The sequence below is a fragment of the Pezoporus wallicus genome, unplaced genomic scaffold, assembly GCF_028554395.1.
Source record: "Pezoporus wallicus isolate ANWC-B61680 ecotype Strahan unplaced genomic scaffold, APGP_CSIRO_Pwel_v1 contig_6464, whole genome shotgun sequence".
Taxonomy (NCBI): Eukaryota; Metazoa; Chordata; class Aves; order Psittaciformes; family Psittacidae; genus Pezoporus; species Pezoporus wallicus.
Genome location: NW_026642130.1, coordinates 1,132,541 through 1,144,868, shown reverse-complemented (window position 1 = coordinate 1,144,868; position 12,328 = coordinate 1,132,541). Strand labels below are relative to the sequence as shown.

At 39.5% G+C, this 12,328-nt stretch overlaps 1 protein-coding gene across 7 annotated transcripts in view; it reads left to right on the top strand.

Moving 5' to 3' along the window:
- The window catches only part of KIF13B (kinesin family member 13B), a 129,254-nt gene that overhangs the window by 65,000 nt on the left and 51,926 nt on the right, over positions 1-12,328 (top strand). For 4 of the 7 annotated variants that reach the window (XM_057427701.1, XM_057427698.1, XM_057427700.1 and 1 more), the window contains exons 11-15: positions 1,607-1,819; positions 5,067-5,177; positions 8,479-8,613; positions 10,521-10,651; positions 11,705-11,791. In XM_057427701.1, the coding sequence (XP_057283684.1) occupies positions 1,607-1,819; positions 5,067-5,177; positions 8,479-8,613; positions 10,521-10,651; positions 11,705-11,791 (677 nt within the window). Of the gene's footprint in view, positions 1-1,606; positions 1,820-5,066; positions 5,178-8,478; positions 8,614-10,520; positions 10,652-11,686; positions 11,792-12,328 lie in introns of all 7 variants that reach the window. The other 3 variants (XM_057427695.1, XM_057427699.1, XM_057427694.1) reach the window with 1 other exon arrangement.

Genomic DNA, 12,328 nt, shown 5'->3' with positions numbered 1-12,328 from the left:
ACCCTCAGAGGGAAGAACTTCTTCCTAAAATCTCATCTCAATCTCCCCTCTGTCAGGTTAAAGCCATTCTCCCTTGTCCTGTCCCTACAGGCCCTTGTCAAAAGCCCTTCTCTGGTTTTCTAGTTGACCCCTTTAGGCACTGGAAGCTGCTCTGAAGTCTCCCCAAAGCCTTCCTTCTCCAGGCTGAACAAGCCCAGCTCTCTCAGCCTGTTTCCTTAGCAGAGGTGCTCCAGCCCTTGGAGCATCTTTGTGGCCTCCTCTGGACTTAGCTATTTGATCAGTCGGAACACTTTTCACTTGACTTCTCTATAAAATATTCTTACCTGCAAGTGCTCCCTAGCTGCTGGTGTACCTTGCTGTGCTGAACAATATACATATGAAATTATACTTTCTATCCAATGAGTTAGCTGCCCTTTTGCCTGACCGAAGACAGCAGTGCTACCAATGCAACAACAGGGCAGTGCTGGTCTGTGTGGTCAATGCTTGTCTGAGTACTGAAGCAGCCAGGCTGCTGTCAAACTATGCAGCAGAGGAGGGTCTTAAGGAAATACTTAAAGGGGTGTTTTAACGATTGCTAGGGAATGCTATGTGTGTGCTTTGTAATTAAAATGGATAGACAAGCAGCTAATGTAGTCAGATTGTTCTAATGGCAATGCCTGACCTAGATTTCATGGGTTATTGAAGATGAAAGTTAATAGCAGGGTTTATCTCAGAAAGGGGTATTGGGTAAAAAACAAACACACCCCTTCCACCCTCATTCCCTCCCCCCCCCCCCCAAAAAAAAAAACAAATAAACCAGCCAACCAGAAGAATGATTTGCTGCAAAAGTTAAAGGAGAATATTTTATCTTTTAGACTAGCCAAAATTGTAAGCCACAATTTCACAATCAGTAGAAGATTGAATGCTTCCTTCTCTCCTTCCCCCACTCCCCCGGCACACTGCCTTGCAGGAATGTGGTTTCACGCCCTTCTTCTCTGTCAACCAAATTCCAAAAGGGTAATTTCTTACATAACTTAGTTTAGATTGTGAGCTGTGTAAGCGAGGGTGGAGGGGAAGGGCCCCATACTGAAGTGTTTAGAAGAATAAAATTAGCTTATACTGTTTGAGATCTTTAAGTTATTTAAATTGGCACTTATTGGAAACATCTTTTTTACGGTCTTTAAAATAGGATATTCTGAATTCATCGCGATCTTTCCTGATCTCCTTCAATACTATCTGAGAAGTTTAATGCTGAAATGCTTGTATTTCTGGTTTATAAACCTAGGCAGAGAAAACAATTAAAACTTTGAAGCGCTTGTAAGGCTCCATAAAGCAAAAAAAGGGACTGTTTTCATTCCTGATGAAAATAAAACTGATTCTGAAAGCCAAGAATGACATTTCTAAAATTTGCATTAAAAAAAAAATGAAGATTGAAAATAACATCTTTCCTTGATTTACACAGCTTAAAATGTTAATTTTTAACCAAGGAACTCTGACAGAAATGTTCCTGTTATTAGTTGCCCCATCTCCTCCCAACCCTAGGCTATTACTCACTGCCTAAGTTCATTGACCAGGTAAAGTGAAAGAGATCTTCTGTCTTAATTTTATGACCTGTACCACTTTCCAGGATAGCCTTGGTGGCAACAGCAAGACTGCTATGGTAGCAACAGTAAGCCCAGCAGCAGACAATTATGATGAGACCCTTTCAACACTGAGGTATGCAGACCGGGCGAAGAACATTGTTAATCATGCTGTAGTGAATGAAGACCCCAACGCTCGCATTATTCGGGAGCTCCGTGAGGAAGTGGAGAAGCTGCGAGAACAGCTCACAAAAGCAGAGGTACAAATTATAGCCTTGACTAGTCAGTAAAACCTCTAAACCCCATTGTCAAGACTTTCTTACCTGGCTTGAATCATGGAAGCCTCAAAGAATGTCTACATGTTGTCTATGAAGAATTTGCCTTTATATTACTTCTTTCCATTTTTCTCTACATCAGTCTTGAAACACGTGTGATGAGATACCAGGTTCTGTCTGAACACATTGTTGAGCAATCTTGTTTTATTGTGAGGTACAGATCAAAAGCAAGAGGTGGTGGAGGGAGGAGTAAGGGTGAACTCTCAACGTTGTGTAGTTTATACGCAGAGCTTAGCCAATATATTTTAGGAATTCAGTGTGGCTGCATCCTGTGAGGTGTGAATTCAGTTGAACAATGCTTGCTTGCTTACAAGCTTAACTCTTCTCCATTGAATCTCAAACAGGAACTAATTGATACTGTGAATATCTGCATAGCTACCTCAATGAAACTGTGAAAGGAACATGGTCTAAATGTTAGATGAAGGCCAAGAACTAACATAATCCTGAGTTCTCTTCTCAAATGTGGCAAAGCAATGGTGATATAATCCATCTGTTTTGCAATTCAGAAAAATATGATTACAATATTTGTCTCATGAGGTATGCAGGAAATGTTGGCTGTGATGTTAGAAATGACTAGTGAGTTTTTTACTGTTCTCATTTGAGCTGCCTAATATGCTAAGCATACAGTAAGTGTATATCAGTTTCTTTAAGGTATCTCAAGTTAAATATCTAAAAATCCCTCTAAAATATGAACCACAGACTCAACAGTACACTGAGAGATACAAGTACTTCCTATTTATTTCATTTGTGAACATTAATGCCAAAATAATGGCAGCTTTCCAAAGTAATGAAGTAGTGTTTCCTCAATATGAAGTAATACATATTTCCTTTCCCAAGTATTAAAATCCCACCCTAGTTGTCATCTCAGTGGCCTTGACAAAGCTCATGGAAAAAAAGATGTAGTTTGCCCTATTAAAAGGCTACACAGTGAAGGTCAAAATCCATATACTTTGTCTTGTATTCCCTTTAGTTTATTGTATTTTTGGCCCATCTATTTGTTCTTACAGAAATGTGTATAAACAACTTGAACAAAAGTGTTGACCTGTTATGACAGCCAGGCTACATTTTTAAAGCTTGTTTCCAAATATAGAGGTTACCAAACTGTGGGTTTGGATTTTTTTTTTTTTTCCCTTTTGGTGTCCATATTCTTTTCTCTCCTAAACAGCCATGGCAGAACAGAGTTCGGCATTTCACTTTTTTACCTCAGAAGAGTAAAGCATTAGCCTCTTTTCCCCCCTTTTTTTTTCATCCACACATCTCTTCTTTTCAAAATTGATATCCCATGTTTTAACATCTGTGCCAAGACCACCAGATTGTCCTTCCTAAGCTGGTAATTTAAACCAACTGCTTTCAGCATAGAAGCACACATGCAGGTCTGGTGTGAACCTCGGCCCATCTATCTGTTTATATAAGCATTGTAGGTAGTGAGGAGGATTACCTAGCTCATTTTACAGTTGAAGCATGTGAAAATGTTGAGTAATTTTGCCTCGGGTCCAAATAAATGGCCAAACAAGATTTAGACTTCGAGAGCAACTGGCCTTCATCTGCCTGTCTTCCATAGCATCCAGTGTCTTTGCACCAATGATATTTTATCACTCATAATACGTCTTTGTTCTGGAGACTGCCTTGGCTTCGTTTTCCTTCCCAGATGGAATTGATGTTCCCTTTTATCCTGTATTTAGATATTTAAACCTGGAAAAGATTATACAGGACACATCAGCTGTCAGTTCCTACTGTTGTGTCTTGAGGCAGAGGAAATTCCTGTCTTAGGACAGGATTTTCTGCTTCTGGCACTTGCTCCTTTTCTTGCACAAACTGCAGTGTAATGAGGCCAATCTGATTTGGATTCCCCTGAAGAGTGTTGGCTTTGTGGGAAGGGAGTGTGTGATGGACAGCAATGCTTGCATTGTTTAATTGGCATTGCATAAACACATATCAGCCAAAACCATTTTCATCTTGTTAGCAGTAATGAAATAATCATAGAATAGTTAGGGTTGGAAAGGACCTTAAGATCATGTAGTTCCAACCCCCCTGCCGTGGGCAGGGACACCTCACACTAAACCATATCACCCAAGGCTCTGTCCAACCTGGCCTTGAACACCTCCAGGGATGGAGCATTCACAGCTTCCCTGGGCAACCCATCCCAGTGCCTCACCAACCTTACAGTAAAGAATTTCTTCCTTATATCCAATCTAAACCTCCCCTGTTTAAGTTTTAACCCATTACCCCTTGTCCTATCTCTACAGTCCCTAATGAATTGTCCCTCCCCAGCATCCTTATAAGCTCCCTTCAGATATTGTAAGGCTGCTGTGAGGTCTCCACACAGCCTTCTCCAGGCTGAACAGCCCCAACTTTCTCAGCCTGTCTAGAGAAGGAATATACCAGTGCCAAGACTGGAGGATGTAAATATAAGTAGCATAAAAAAAATATCCTTTCATTTTTTTGAGAGTTTGATGCATGTGGGGGGATGGGGGTGGGGTGGGTAACTTCTTATCTCAAGTTAGTCCTTGGGTAGAACATGGCCCTTTGACTATTTCACAGAACAAAATTAGAGCTATGATGGATTAGCAAGAAACCTGAATTCATGTGTCTGGAAGCACACATTAAGGCTCCTTTCTAGGCTTTATCCACTTCGTAAAATACGTAAGTAAATGCAGAGGCGGATAACCAGAGCACCTCAAATGACTTCGTGTTTGGTATAGAAAGAAAACAATGACACCCATCAGGCCATATCAAAATGAACAAGAAAAATATTTTGGTGGTATATCAGTTTGAGTGACTGAGATGTCACGTTTCATTTTGAGGGAACAACAGCTGAGAGGATGGTGGCTGGCCCGATCAGCAGTATTTTCAGGAACAAGGTTGGTTTAGATATGAGTTGTTTGGGACACTCATTTTGCGTTTTAATATCTTTGTGCAAATCTGCCATCATCATGTAATTGGTTTGCATTGAAGTCTATAAACTCCAGCATCTGTACTTGAAACTAATTAAACTAAGATTTGGATGGATTCTGCATTTATATGCAGTATGTATTTTAAAAATGCATTTACTTACTGGTAAGCATGCCTTGAAAAAATGAGTAGAGTTATGTTTCCTTTTTTTTCCCAATCTGTGTGACAGCAGTGTGAATGGAAGAAAAGCACAACAAGCTTTCTTCTTCTGTTTCTGCAGGCTATGAAATCACCAGAATTAAAAGAACGATTGGAGGAATCAGAAAAGTTGATTCAGGAAATGACTGTGACCTGGGAAGAAAAATTAAGAAAAACTGAGGAGATAGCACAGGTTTGCCGCTTTCTTTTCTCCTCCTTTTTTTAAATGAAAAATAGGTTTGTTTCCTTTGTCTGTCAGTTCATAGTCGGAATACCTCCCCACATTTAGGGTAAGTAGGTCAAGCTTCCTGTCCTTTTGAAAAGCTTCACTTAATTCCTGTGATAGCTGGGGGCATCTCAGATTACTATTCCAGTGACAATAATAAATTGTCACTGCACGCAAATGGAGAAGTTATTTAAAAAAAATAATAATCCATGGATGAGAGGATTACAGGGGGTTTATATTCTTCAGACAGTAAAATCATTGTTTGTGATGGAAGATGAGAGCATTGGGAGTGTTAAATGCAAGGTTATTTACACAGAGCCTCAATATACAAGGCAAAGGGCATTCAGAATATTGAAAAATAGCACTGTTCAGGATCCCTGTGTGTTTTAAGACCTCTTACACTGATATTTAGGGCCTCAGACCGTAATTGAATATGATGGTTACATTGAAAAGTTGTGCAGGTCACCATGATTATTGCATGACACCTCCAGTTCTTACCACACAAGCGCTGATGTATGTGTTTGCAGTAGGGAGCTTTTGAGGGGGAGGTCTATTGAAAGGTGATGAATAGTATGTAATAAATAAGAAGAAAGTGGAGCCTCTGATACAAAGCCCTCTTGTAGATGACACAATTAGAATAGACTGTGTTGATTCTGGTTTTAAAGATCCATTGTAAGAAGTGCTGCTTGTGACTACGAGGGCTTCCTGGCTTTCAATGCAGATTCATACATGGATTTTCCTCCCTATGTATAAGGGTGGAAAAAACTAAAAAATAACAGTAAGATTTCTGCTTTCATCCTACACAATAGTTTCTCGGCACACAAACCCTGAGTGTTCGAGGAGGTTGAAAAATTAGAGTGATGGCCTCAGTGGTACAGATTAAATCTGCCTCGATGTTTGCACATTTGCTTTAGCTCTCCTGCTCTTTGTCTCTAAATTTGCAGTCTGTTACGATGCTTCAGAGCTGAGAGTCTGGTGAACAGACTGCTCCAGTGTGGATCCTTTCCAAGTGGTGCAGTCCTTCAGGAACAGGCTGCTCCAGCATGACTGCCACAGGGTCACAAGTCCTGCCAGCAAACCTGCTCCAGCCTGGGCTCCTCTCTTGATGATCCTGCCAGGATCCTGCTCCAGCAGGGGCTTCCCATGGGGTCACAGCCTCCTTGGGGCATCCACCTCCTCTAACATGGGGTCCTCCATGGGCTGCAGGGGGATATTTGCTCCACTATGGACCTGCATGGGCTGTGGGAGCAAAGCCTGTTTCGCCACGCGCTGCAGGGGAATCTGCTCCAGTGCCTGGAGCACCTCCTCCCATTCCTTTTTCACTGGCCCAGGGGTCTGCAGGGCTGTTCCTTTCACATGTTCTCACTCCTCTGTCTGGCTGACATTGCTCTTGTCAAGTAACTTTTTACCCTTTTTAAATACATTATCCCAAAGGCCCTACCACTGTTACTAATGGACAGTAGCACAGCAGGGGTCTGTCTTGGAGCTAGCTAGTGTTGGCTCTGTCAGACATAGGGTAAGCTTTTAGCAGTTTTTCGTTGAAAGTACCCCTGTAGTCCTCCCCGGACTACTAAAACCTTGCCACGCAAGCCCAGTACAGTAGGCTTAGACAGGTCCAAGGTTAAATTCATTTATATCATGGCTTGTCATGTGACTTTATTTCTGGCCAGCATCCACTAACATCTGTCTTGTCAAATTATATCAGGGGAGGCAGGTAGGATAGAAAGGTAATTGTAAATCTCTGAGGAAAGGATGATTCCTCATAAAGACTGAGGGCCATCAAAGGCAGTTTGTAGGGATGGAGCGGCAGTAATGGTTCAAAGCCTTAAGGACTGTGTGAACAGGCAATTTTTTCACATTTTCAGTGAAAGTTTGACATACTTTTAATGTAATTTGAAAGTTTAAGTTAATTAACGTTAGGTCTTGAGCAAAAGTTAAACAGGCTCATTATCTTTAAGTTAATCCTATGAGATTTTGACTGTGGGCCAAGTCCTCCTTTGGGCAACACGTTCTTTATCTCTGTAGATAATAAGGGATTCTGTGAACTTCGGAGCCTGGCACTGGTGATCGGAAGAGAGATCTTTGACATCATACTGCAGGTTTTTTTTCTGTTCTTTGTGGGTTTTTTTTTCTCTCACACACATGACTTTTCCGTATGAGGACCATTATGTCAGTTTTGTAAGTGTGTGGGGACAAAGGGTAGAGAAAATCACAAGCAAGTTGTGCTGGATATTCTTTGCAATTTTATTCTTGATTAGACCTGCTATAGCCCCAGTGCTGAGCAGAAAATTTCACTGAATAGTATGACATATCTAATTTTTAAATACAAAGCAAATTGGTAGGTAAAGGTCAGAACCTTAATAAATACTCCAGCATTATTCCTACATAATCTCTGCTAATTTTAGGGTTTTTTTAATTATTATCCTCCTCCCCTGTTTCTTCTTCCCTGTAATAATTGTGTGAGAGGCCTTCCAAGTTTATTTTTTAAATGTTTTTTGCTGTTGTGGCTAGTGAGTCTCATTTCAGTTTCTGTATGATCCTGGGAACAATCCTCAACATTTCTATTGCAATGCTTTTTATTAAAGAATCCCTTTCGTTTTTTTAAGTCAGAAACGCTTAATGTTCCTCTTTCACTGCTCTAGTCTTCACCCAAACACTTCCCTTTGAAAGATGTACATTTTTGCACAGTAATGCTTTGTTGTTGAATTCTATGAAGTCTATTGACAAGAACAAAACACCATCCAAAATGCTACTATTCTTGTTCAGCAGGAAGTGTTATTTGCATTAGTTAAATAGCAGGTTGCCAGTTTTTTGTCATTTTGATTGCTCTGGAACAAAAGATAGACATGGAGCTTGACTTGGCAGGGATTTAACTTAACTTGTTGCTTTTTAGCTCAAAAGAGGAAAATAAAGGGCTCTAGAGATGTCTTTGTGGTAGCATTTTGCTGTTCCAGTGAGGTCATGGAGAAGCTCCTACAGTACTGCAGTGTGCTTTTCTCGGCTGTTTTCATTTTCCACTGGGAAGATGCAACTGTGTGAGACCGTAGCACGTAGCCCTCGGAGAGCAGAGGTGGAAGGACAAGAGAAGCTACAGATACCCTCATCAAAAATGATATAATTAGGGGGTTTGTGTCTAATCTCGTGCAGAAGAGTTACCTTTCTCAGAAGCAGCAGTTCATCATTTTGTCGTGTGGCTTTGGCAGATACGAATGCATTTCTGAAGGGCTGTACATCAGTCCACTTAATTTTGATGGCTGCTTTCTTGCAGGAGCGTCAGAAACAGTTGGAAAGCCTTGGCATATCTCTTCAGTCTTCTGGAATAAAAGTTGGAGATAATAAATGCTTCCTGGTTAATTTGAATGCAGATCCAGCTCTCAATGAACTTCTGGTATACTATTTAAAGGTAAAAATAAATATATATTTTTTTAATAGAATTAAGCTGTAATGCCACTGGCAGAGGTACACTTGGAAAATTTTATCAAAGCTGCACATCTAACGCATTCTCCAGTATTCACTGCTTCATTAAAAATGATTACAACCTTTTTTTCAAATTTAATTCTTCATAGTAGAGGAAGGTTTGGGTATTTTATGGTTTTGGTTTGTTTTTTTGACAGAAATTTAAAAGTGCTGTCTTTAAGAAACTATCCCCTGGTTGCAGGAGGAGGGGGCTGTTGTGTTTGTTTTTTTTTTTTTAATGCCAACATTCACAGTGTTTTACTCAGGAAAATGTTTTATATAAAGATTGGGCATATCAATAATCCTCTTGCTTCTACATATGTAGTCCAAATTCTGACTGCTATCTGCAGTTTATAAATTGCATTTTTTTCCTCTAAGTGGAACTTGCCAAGAGTGAAAATCACGTTCTGTTCTGCCTTAGCACTTCTGTTGATATACAGTCCCCATTACTGATGTTAAACATAAAACATGTGATGTGACTTCTGGACTCTGCACTGAAACATTTGGGCAGTTTGTTCTAGTTTAACGAACTGTAGATGTGATCTGGAGCCAGGAGAAATGAAGTGCACCCATTTTGAAGTCGCATTTTAGAGTGCAAGTTCTAACATTTTATCAGTATAAGAACATCAGCAGCCTGAGCTTCACATCAAATCATTTTCTTCTCTTTGAAGTGGTCTGTAAAAACTTTCAAAACAGCCACAAAATTAGCAATTGGGCTGAAAGATAGGTTTGGTTTAGTTGGTCTGAGGAAATACATTATCCTCTTTAATATTAGTCACTGTTGCTCTGTGGTATCTTCATGAAAGCAAGGGAAATAACTTTTTCAATGTTGTATCTGCTAAGAAGTATTAAGAAAGACAAAAGAGCTGAGGTTTTGGAAGAAGAATTGAATTCTTTCCAGACACCTTTCATGTAGGTGTCCAGTGTATGACTCAAGCTGCTAAATCAGTCTTGGCACTGACAACTGTTGGAGTAGTGCCGGCTTCTGTGGTGTTCATTGGGAACACATGACAAGAGCGTGCTGAGACCAAAGCCTAATCAGAAAACAGGCTTTGGCTCATCAGCACCAGCAGAAAAGTCTCAGGTGGTACTGTGCTGCTTTCTGTTTTAGACAAAACCCCTTTGCATGGGGTAGGCTTTGTGTGTTTCAGTTACTTTATTATTATTTTTTTAATAATACAGATTTGTATTGTTAGTTGAGAATTCTGGTGTTGAAATCCCTGTGCTTTTAAATTCTTCTGATAAAATGACCTAGACCTGTTTTGCCTGAAATTCTGAGATTGCTGAGCTGCAGATGTACTCGATCTTAAAAGTACTGAAGAATGATTTGACCTGACTTATCTAGGCTGTAGTATCGGTTCCTCAGAAATTGGTTAGAGATACCTAAAGAAGAAATGGATGGGTTGGGGCATGTGTAGCATGATCCTTCATTTGTCAAATCCGTCATGTCTTGAGTACTTCAGAAATTTCCTAAGCTGTTGGAACCAGCATAATAGCTGTGGATCTAACCATTGAGAACCTGTCTTATTTCCTCTTTGAACTCTTTTATTTTTTAGTTTTTGCTTCTACAACATCCCAAGGCACTGACTTCTGCAATTAAATTATAGAAACCTCTTCATCACAGGATTTAATTGTTGTCTGTAAACTTTCCTGAGTGCTCCTACTTGTTACTGTTAGCCAAAGCAAGGATTTGCTTTTGCAATGTATCATTCTTCTTTTTCCCTTCTAAGTGAAGTATTAAGTAGCTTCCAAATTTGGATCTAGATGAAAAGGTACATCCAGAAGGAGAATGGATTGATTAGAACAAGTGAACTTTTGCAACCCATTGCTAACATCTGAATTAATTTTCCCCAGGAGCACACATTAATAGGCTCAGACAACTCTCAAGATATCCAGCTGTGTGGAATGGGAATTCTTCCTGAACACTGCATTATAGACATCACCCCAGAAGGACAGGTTATGTTAACACCTAAAAAAAATACTAGGTAAAGGAATAAAATACAGCTCCTGTTGTATAATAATTGTAGTTTTATCTAGTATTTTATGACTATTGGTGCAAAAAGATAATTAGAAAATAAACATTTCTTTCTGTTTTTAAGGGAGGAAATTCTACTTCTTGTATCTTGTTTTCACATTTTGCTGTCATTTAGCCCTCTGTCAACTCATCTTTCATTTCTGAGATTTCTCTCAGTGATGGTGTTGTAAGTTCTCAAAGAGGATGAGCAAATTGCATGTGCTTTCAGCAATGAGATACTGATTTGCAGCTGTGTAGCTGTAACTGTCAAAATTTGAATTAATTTTCTAGGAAATCTGTTGATATGCAAAGAGCTGCTGAAGCATTTGTTGCTTTATTTGATTAAGTAGCAGTACTTGAAAGGCAGATGGTATATTCAAATTGATCACAAAATGGCTTGCATTGTCAGCATCTCTAGTAATTTATTGTTAGGTACACAAAATTCAGCAATTTCACATTTCCCATCATTTGTAGTTGATCCTGCTTTGGGCAGGACATAGGGACTGGATGACATCATGTGTTTCCCTTCAAATTTGAGTTATCCTATGGTCATATTTTCAAACTTAATCTGATTCTGAAATAAAAGTAGTTTCTGATTATTCTTAGTTTATTGTCTTTAAGCCATTTATATAGCAAAGGTCTCTAATGTCTTATTCAAATGTTACTATTTTGTGTCTGCATTTCAAAGTACTGTGAAAAGTGTTTATTTGTAGCGACATTATCTTTTTTCAGGTCCCTCATTTTTAACCTCTAATTATACTCCCCAGATATAGCTGTTATTATCTATCCAAAAACACTGAACTCCATAAGCAGTCAAAAGAAGCTGCTTTTGAGGATTTTATGAAACAGCACAGTAGATCAGTGAAGTTTCTGGAGATATTTTGCCTGTTTGCTGCAATCCATAAACCTGTTCTTCTTCTCTAACTATTTGCAATAATAAAGTAGTACTGGGATAAAAAAAAAAAACAAACCAACAAAAAACCTTATATAGATGTATTTGCTTTAGATTTTTGCCTTTTCACAGGACATTCGTAAATGGTTCTGCTGTCATGTGTCCTATCCAGCTACATCATGGAGACAGAATACTGTGGGGAAACAACCACTTCTTCAGGTACAAAAGACATTAAAGAAATTATAAGTTTGTGCCAACTTGGTTTTATCTTAAGGTATAAAGAAAGAAGTCAGTGGAGCATTCAAGCTTCAGGAGGAGGTGATTTCTTTTACATTGGGATTATAATCTTAGAATGGTTTGGGTTAAAAGGGACGTGAAAGCTCATCCAGTTCCAACCCCCTGCCATCAGCAGGGACACCTTCCACTAGACCAGGTTGCTCCAAGCCCCGTCCAACCTGGCCTTGAACCCTGCCAGGGATGGGGCAACCACAGCTTCTCTGGGCAACCTGTGCCAGGGCCTCACCACCCTCACAGGGAACAACTTCTGCCTAAAAGCTCATCTCAATCTCCCGTGTCAGTTTAAAGCCATTCCCCCTTGTCTTTGTAAAAAACCCCTCTCCAGTTTTCTTGTAAAAAGGCAGTGCTGATGAATGATTGTTCTTGAATACTAAATATTATAACAACTGTGCTTATTTTCAATTTTGGAGCACTATCTTGACTTAAATTTTGTATTTTCAAAGGGACTGTAATCTTGCT